The following is an 8271-nucleotide window of genomic DNA, read 5'->3' as shown; positions in this document are numbered from 1 at the left end:
TGAATTGATGCATATAAAAATGCATTAGAAAATCAAGAGCATCTAACTTTAATTTAGAATATTTTCAAAACTTAAACAAATAAATAAAAATAAGTAAATAAAAAACAACTAAGAAAGTCAAAGTTCGGGCGGAGCCGAACATTTAATACCCGGCGCAAGTATTAAATATATGTTTTCCACCTTTCCGAAAGCTACCGCTACATGATAAGCGGGTGTATAAATTTTAAGTAAACTAGCATCCTTAAATTTCGAAATATCGAAATTTAAAGCATTTCTGAAATTTACCGTTATATGAAAAGCGGCCGTAATTTTAGTCCGATTTCAAAAATTTTCAACGGTTTGCTTTTATGTGGCAAGCACAATAACCATACCGAGTTTGGTACAAATTGTAAGAACGGTTAACGAGATACATAGATGTGATCATAAGTGGGCGGTGCCACGCCCATTTTCCAAAATTTTATCATAAACGTATTTCCTGGTAAAGCATTGTTGCAACCATCAATTTTGAATAAATTAGCTTTAATATTTACTGATTTATCGAGGATTTCGTATTTCTCGAAATTACCGTTATATGGGATGTGGGCGTGGTTATTTTCCGATTTTCGGCCATTTGGTATGCTGTATCAGGGTCAACAACTGTGCCAAGTTTGGAAGAAATTGGTGCAGCGGTTAGCAAGATATACACATGTAACTATAAGTGGGCGTGGCTACGCCCATTTTCCAAAAATTTTTAATATTCTTATTTTTCGTCTAAAAGTTATTCTAAATGTCAATTTTGAGTGAATTATCTTCAGTAGTTACTAAACTATCGCAGTTTTCGTATTTCTGAAAACTACCGTTATATGGGAGGTAGGCGTGGTCCGATTTCGCCCATTTTCAATACCATCCGTCCTACACCGAAAAGAAGTGCATGTACTAAGTTTCGTTAAGATATCTCAATTTTTACTCGAGTTATCGTGTGCGAAGACGGACGGACAGACAGTCACCGCTTAATCGATTTCTCATTTCATTCTGATCATTTATGTATACATTTGTCTATATCTATCTCGATTCGTTTTGCCTGTTACAAACAACCGTTATGTGAACAAAGTTATAATACCCTTGTGCACAAGTGCGCTCGGGTAAATAATAATATTGAAAAAATAGAAGCATTTCAAAGCATACAAGTGAGCGGCAGAGTATAGGTTAATAATATTTTCTAAATAAATTTCGGGTGTGCAGTTTTGTAGCCCATTCAATAAAGTGCAAGCTTTAAATGGCTGCAAAATAGCGTTGATTCTTGGCATTTTTTTTTTGTTGTTGGTGCTAGGCGTTTTATTCATATGAAAATGTTGTCCAGCATACTTTGTATGGTAGAAAATGCGCTACAAAACTGCATAATACATTTTTTTCTAAAAAAGGCACTTATGGAGTGTAGTATGCAGTTTGCGAAAACAAAAAAAATGTTTTTTGCTATTTTTTGGCCTATTAACCAATTGTTGAATATATTAACAAAAAATTTTAATGATTCTCTATTGCGAAAAAATCTGTATACGCAAGCTTTATTGGGCTAGTGTATTTATGTATAATACAGTTTTTAACCGACTTCACAAAAATGAGAAGGTTATTAGTCCGCCGGAATATTTTTGTTTTATGTATGTTACCGCATAACTTTGAACCACGTTAACCGATTTCTATATTTTAAAGGAAAGGTGTCAGCTCACAGGTGGTCCCATAGTAATTTGGTTTAAATCCGATTATTGGATCATAAAGAAATTCTTGATAATCTTAAATTTGTATATGAGAATTGAAGCCTTTTTTTTGCTTAAAAATTACGTGTTAAATTAGCGGTTCATTTTGAAATAAAACCCATTTCTTTCTCCTCTGTGATAAAAAAAAAAAATAAAATTCGAAAACAATTTTAACATTTTCCTAAGTAAGGCTAAGAATTTATGAAATTTCTGTTGAATGCTCAAATCGTTGTATTTTTTTTAGGTATTTATGGATTGTTATCTATCTGATAGCTTTTGGATAAATCTAGATATTAAACCGTTATATCCATGCACGTTTTAAAATATACATACTTACAACAATTTGTGTAATTTAGGTGTTGGTCAGAAAACCGTATTTTGTTTCTTTTAGAAAATTAAGTATGAGGCGTTTTTTGGCAAATTGTATGAATCGATCGATTTATTTTTTGACGATTTCTTCCTGCATCGATTATTTTTATTTCGATTCAAAAATCGATTTTTTTATTTCGATCTGGCATCTCTACTATATATACTATTCTAAAACTCAAATTTTGATTAGCAACTTTGAACGTTCTTCTATCCAGATCCATATTCATACTGAAGGCTGCATAAGAATTTGTTGTTTTTTTTATGAATACGTTTAGGATTCTTAGGAGTTGGAACATTTTTATTAACGGTGTGTAACAGGAGTGCAATGGGGTATAGTCATTGCGCTGGGTATGCAGTTACAGTTGCATGGCTATACTCAATCCCGACTCTTGCGTCCTCGTTCGCGCACTCTGGGCAACGTGAGTAACCCATGTGCGAGATGCGGTAACCAATCCGAGTGGAGCCTTGGGTCACGGCAGAAAGAGAGGGAGCTTCGGTGGGGCCACTCTGACTTATTCGGTTTAAGGGCTCACTGAAGTCTGCAGCGTCTGTTCACCAGTAGGTGCGGCTGCAAGCGGGTGTCTGCTTGGAGCAAGCGGCTCGCTATATAAACGTGTATTTGGTTGCGAAACCACCCCCGTCCCAGCAATGGGTTGTGCGCTGGGCTTGGGACCCGCCACGTAAAAACCACTTCCAGTGAAGAAGCAAGGCAAAGCCTCAGATGAGACCCCCCCTTATGATGACGACCACGGCAAATGTTTAAAGGACTACGATTTGAGGGCATGCACCTGGAATGTCCGGACCCTTAATGGGGAAGGTGCCTCTTCCCGGCTGGTTGATGTCCTCGTAAGGACAAAAGCTGACATCACCGCCATCCAAGAAATGCGAATGGACGGGGCAAGGCAAAGAATGTCTGGGGCCTTGCGACGTCTACTACAGCTGCCATGTAAAGGAGCGCAAATTCGGAGTTGGATTTGTGGTGGGAGAGAGACTCCGTCGCCGAGGACTGTCGTTCACCCCGGTGGACGAGCGTCTAGCCACAATCCGCATCAAAGCGAGATTCTTCAACATCTCGCTCATCTGCGCCCATGCCCCGACGGAAGAGAAGGCATCCAAGGATCTCTTCTATGAGCGCTTGGAGCGCACGTACGAGCGCTGCCCCCGTCATGATATCAAAATCGTGCTTGGCGACTTCAATGCCAGGGTGGGCAAAGAAGGGATCTTTGGAACCACCGTCGGAAAATTCAGCCTCCACGACGAAACGTCCGACAACGGATTGAGGCTGATCGACTTCGCCGGGGCCCGAAACATGGTAGTATGCAGTACTAGGTTCAAGCATAAAAAGATCCATCAAGCTACCTGGCTGTCTCCGGATCGAAAAACGAGAAACCAAATCGATCATGTTGTGATAGACGGAAGGCACGCTTCCAGTGTTTTAGACGTACGCACACTCCGAGGCCCAAACATCGACTCGGACCACTATCTTGTTGCAGCCAAGATACGCACCCGCCTCTGTGCAGCAAAAAATGTGCGCCCAAATATGCAAGGAAAGCTTAACGTCGAAAAGCTGCAATCACAACAGACAGCCAGCGCTTTCGCTACTCGACTCTCACACCTGCTCTCAGAGAGCACTCTTCAACAAACCGACATATACGAGCAGTGGAACCACATTTCCCGCTCATTAAGTACCGCCGCCGAAGAAGTAGTCGGATTTCAGCGAGCCCGAAAGAACAACTGGTACGATGAGGAGTGTCAGGAAGCTGCAGAGAAAAAAGATGCCGCCTACAGGGCCACGCTGTGATCGGGCGCAACGCGCGCTATGTGGGACCGCTATAGGGATCTGAAGAGGGAAGCGAGACGTATTTGCCGCAACAAGAAGGGAGAGGCAGAAATACGTGAGTCTGAAGAGCTTGAAATGCTGGCCGACAGGAGGAATGCCCGAAAATTTTACCAGAGAGTTAGGCGACTTATGGAAGGTTTAAAGACCGGGGCGCACTCCTGTAAGAACAATAATGGCGACCTAGTAACTGATGCCCAGAGCGTACTTAAATTATGGAGGGAACACTTTTCCGCCCTACTAAATGGCAGCAGCACAGAAAGTTGTGGAGAAGAAGAACCCGAGCCCGCAGTCGATGATGACGGAGTCGACGTTCCACCGCCTGACTATGACGAGGTACGTATAGCAATAACGCGGCTGAAAAACAACAAAGCCGCTGGAGCTGACAGCCTGCCAGCTGAGCTATTCAAGTACGGCAGCGAGGAGTTGATAAGGTGCATGCATCAACTCTTGTGCAGAATATGGTCAGATGAACGCATGCCCGACGACTGGAATTTAAGTGTGCTCTGCCCAATCCACAAGAAAGGTGACCCCGCCATTCGCGCCAACTACCGCGGGATCAGCCTTCTAAGCATAGATTACAAGGTCTTATCGAGCGTATTGTGTGAGAGACTGAAGCCCACCGTCAATGAACTGATTGGGCCTTATCAGTGTGGCTTTAGACCTGGCAAATCCACCATAGACCAGGTATTCACAATACGCCAAATCTTGGAAAAGACCCGCGAGAAAAGGATCGACACTCACCACCTATTTGTCGACTTTAAAGCCGCTTTTGACAGCACTAAAAGGAGTTGCCTATACGCCGCTATGTCTGAATTTGGCATCCCCTCAAAACTCATACGGCTGTGTAAAATGACGTTGAGTTGGGTTTCAGACAGGGCGACTCCCTTTCATGTGACTTCTTTAATCGGATGTTGGAGAAGATAATAAGAGCTGCAGAACTGAACCGCTCAGGAACAATTTACTACAAGAGCGTGCAATTGCTGGCTTATGCCGATGACATCGACATCATCGGTAACAAAAACCGCGAAGTCTGTTCTGTCTTTTCCAAGTTGGATAGGGAAGCAAAGCGCATGGGTCTGGTGGTAAACGAGGACAAGACGAAGTATCTCCTGTCATCAAACAAACAGTCAGCACATTCGCGCCTTGGCACCCACGTCACTGTTGACAGTTACAATTTCGAGAAAGTAGAGAATTTCGTTTTCTTGGGAACCAGCATTAACACCGATAATAATGTCAGCATTGAAATCCAACGTAGAATCACTCTTGCCAACAAGTGCTACTTTGGACTGAGTAGGCAATTCAGGAGTAAAGTCCTCTCTCGACGTACGAAAACCACGCTCTATAAGTCACTCATCATGCCCGTGCTGGTATATGGCGCAGAAGCATGGACAATGACAACATCCGATGAGGCGGCTCTTGGGGTGTTTGAGAGAAAGATTTTGCGGAAGATTTACGGTCCTTTACGCGTTGGCGACGGCGAGTACCGCAGACGATGGAACGATGAGCTGTATGAGCTTTACAACGATATGGACATAGTGCAGCGAATTAAAATACAGCGGCTCCGCTGGCTTGGTCATGTCGTTCGAATGGACACCGACGATCCAGCTCTGAAAGTATTCAACTCGGAACCCGCTGGTGGTAGCAGAGGAAGAGGGAGGCCCCCACTGCGATAGAAAGATCAGGTGGAGAAGGACTTGGCTTCACTTGGCGTTTCCAATTGGCGTCAGTTGGCACAGAGGAGAAACGACTGGCGTGCTTTGCTGAACTCGGCCAAAATCGCTTAGGCGGTTACAGCGCCAAAAAAGAAGAAGAAGAAGAACAGGCCACTTAAATACTGTTGTTTTCTGATTACTATATCGAAATGGTTTATACAATTTTCATGCGTAGTTTAACCGGCATTTATATACATAATTCTAGGTTTGTGGCATATTTGAAACCAAGATCTGCTTTATCGTTCAGACATACCCCGTATAAGCTCAGCCGAAAAAGCTCCGCAATATTTGGAAGCTATTCCTTTGTGTACGTTCGTTCATTAATGTTTTGCTATCGGATGTGCAATTTATCAAAATTTAGGGCTTAGAGGATACTTTTATAAGTAAAAAAATATATATACACGCATATGTAAATATACAAGTTTTTCTTGGTAATTGGTAGGACAGAGTTTTTAAGTGATCCGACCCAAAATTTTCTATCTTTTGAGTCTTTGCTTTTATCTCATTTTGTGACTCATTTTCCATTAAACAACCTAGCCATAGCCCACATTTTTATCCGCAAAACTTTACTTATGTATGTACATATGTATTTATGTAGTATGTATGTACATAAAGTATAGTATGTATAAATCAAACCAAACCTTTCATCACTTTCAATTAACCCACAATTTTCAATTTTCTACTCACATTGGATTCCGTGTATCTGGTATATCCCTATTGCTGGGCAATGCATCGCTAGCCTCCTGATTAAAGCGATTCCGTATGTAAGGATCCTCACCAGTGCGCAACGCACCGCGACGAATGTAGCCGGCCTCATCGAAATACTCCCAATCGCCAGTGCTGCGACCATTCGGTGCTGTCAATGAGCCGTGAATGCCAGTGGCGCTGGCCACCGCAGCAACACCACCGGCACCGCTGCTACTGCTAAACACACTATTGCCGTTTAGGTGTAACGTGTCCTCCTCCACGCCCACTGCCGCACCCGCGCCATATGCATTCAAGCCCAGCCCACCAATGCGCGGATGAAAAGCGGGTCCAGTGCCGATAATTATAATGTTACCACCGCCACCACCAACTCCGTCGCCAGCACCGGGCTCTTCGTACACACCCTCATTGGCTAGCGGGTGTAGTTGATTGATATCATGCGCCGCGCCACCACCGTGCACGGAGACAGCTGATGGTAGAGGTTCGTCTTGGTATTGCTGCATGGCGGTGGCTACTTCGCGTAAGCGTAGCGCACGGTTTTCTACCTGAAAAAAATTATAAAAGAAAACGAGGCGTTAAAATATGAGTATATGCCATTAGTAAGCAGAAAAACGAGGAAAAGTGGAAAAAAATGAAATAATCTTTCAACGTTATCTGCCTAAAAATTACGTCAACAGAAATTCTGTTCGCTTTTCGCTAAGCCGGATAAAAAAAAAAATTATTTACATTAAATATAAAATCACAGCGAAATTTTTTTACATACATACATATACATATATGTATACGCCCGTAATGTATCGTCCCGGCACTATACAGCCCGAGACGGAAATTGCAGAAGCGTATATAAGGCCCATGCTGACGATAAGGGAATTCTATTGATGTACATACTCGTTGGTTATAAAAGATGAATCTGCCAAAGTGGATGGAAACAGAAACCAATAACTAAACTACAAACGTGCATGTGTACTTACATAAATATATTAATATGGTAGTAAGATTGGCGCAAGTAAATAGGAAACGCTGCAGCAAGTGATAGAATTCACAGAGTCTTTGCTAAAACATACACCATTCAATTAGGTCCCTTGAGAAAGCCTAGTGGATCATGCCGCAACACCTGAAAGGAACCTTTTAACTTGCTAACCGAGGTGCACTTTCCTGACTGCATACCACTATGCAAAACTCAAACCATTAATTCGAGTAAAATTAACCTACGCAATGAATTGGAAAGTTGCAAGAGACATGTTCGAGGAAGATGGCAGGATTTATTTGACTCCAAGTCAAAATAAAAGAACCACTTTTCAAGGAAAATTAATAAACTTCTCAAATGAAATTAAATATCTTGGAGTTATACTTGAAAAGAAACTTTCATAGAAACCGCACCTAATTTATGTTACTTAAAAGGCCAAAGTATTTAGGACGATAATGGAGAGGAATTAGGGCATTGGGCATAAACTGGCTAGTTGGATGTAATATACCATTTAAAAACCCACCATACTCCAAATCTGGGAAAAGACCTGCGAGAAGAGTATCAACACTCACCATCAATTTTCCGACTTCCAAGCCGCTTTTGATATCACTATTTAGCACTAAAAGGAATTGCCTATACACCGAGATGCCCGTTACATTGACATTGATATATACGAGGAGTTCCATCAGAATCAAAAACCGCTTAGATATAATTTAAGAACACTCATCTACCCTTGGGACTATAGAAAAAGGGGAGGGGAAGTCGGGTGCGCATTAGTTCCTGGGCCTAGCTCTTCCGAGGCTTAACTTTACACACAACTTCAATTTTTTTTCCTAAGTAGAACCAACTACGTCAATGAACGACCAACGCTAGGGCGGGTAAATTTTTTTTGACTATGCGCGTATAGCATAGGAGAATTCTATGTGTAATTCTACGCAAACCTGCCGA

At 42.2% G+C, this 8271-nt stretch overlaps 1 protein-coding gene across 1 annotated transcript in view; it reads right to left on the bottom strand.

Annotated features, from left to right (window-relative positions):
* The window catches only part of LOC118741577 (polypeptide N-acetylgalactosaminyltransferase 2), a 53685-nt gene extending 45676 nt beyond the window's left edge, over positions 1–8009 (bottom strand). The window contains exons 1-2 of the mRNA XM_036473575.1: positions 7896–8009; positions 6339–6901 (exon numbers count right to left, since the gene is read on the bottom strand). Of these exons, the coding sequence (XP_036329468.1) occupies positions 6339–6901; positions 7896–8009 (677 nt within the window). The remainder of the gene's footprint in view (positions 1–6338; positions 6902–7895) is intronic.
* Between the last annotated feature and the right edge of the window lie 262 nt (positions 8010–8271).

Source organism: Rhagoletis pomonella, unplaced genomic scaffold (genome assembly GCF_013731165.1).
Source record: "Rhagoletis pomonella isolate Grant_MI unplaced genomic scaffold, Rhpom_1.0 Rhpom_scaffold_00006, whole genome shotgun sequence".
Lineage (NCBI taxonomy): Eukaryota > Metazoa > Arthropoda > Insecta > Diptera > Tephritidae > Rhagoletis > Rhagoletis pomonella.
The sequence above is the reverse complement of the archived record's forward strand: the minus strand, read 5'-3'. Positions and strand labels throughout refer to the sequence as shown.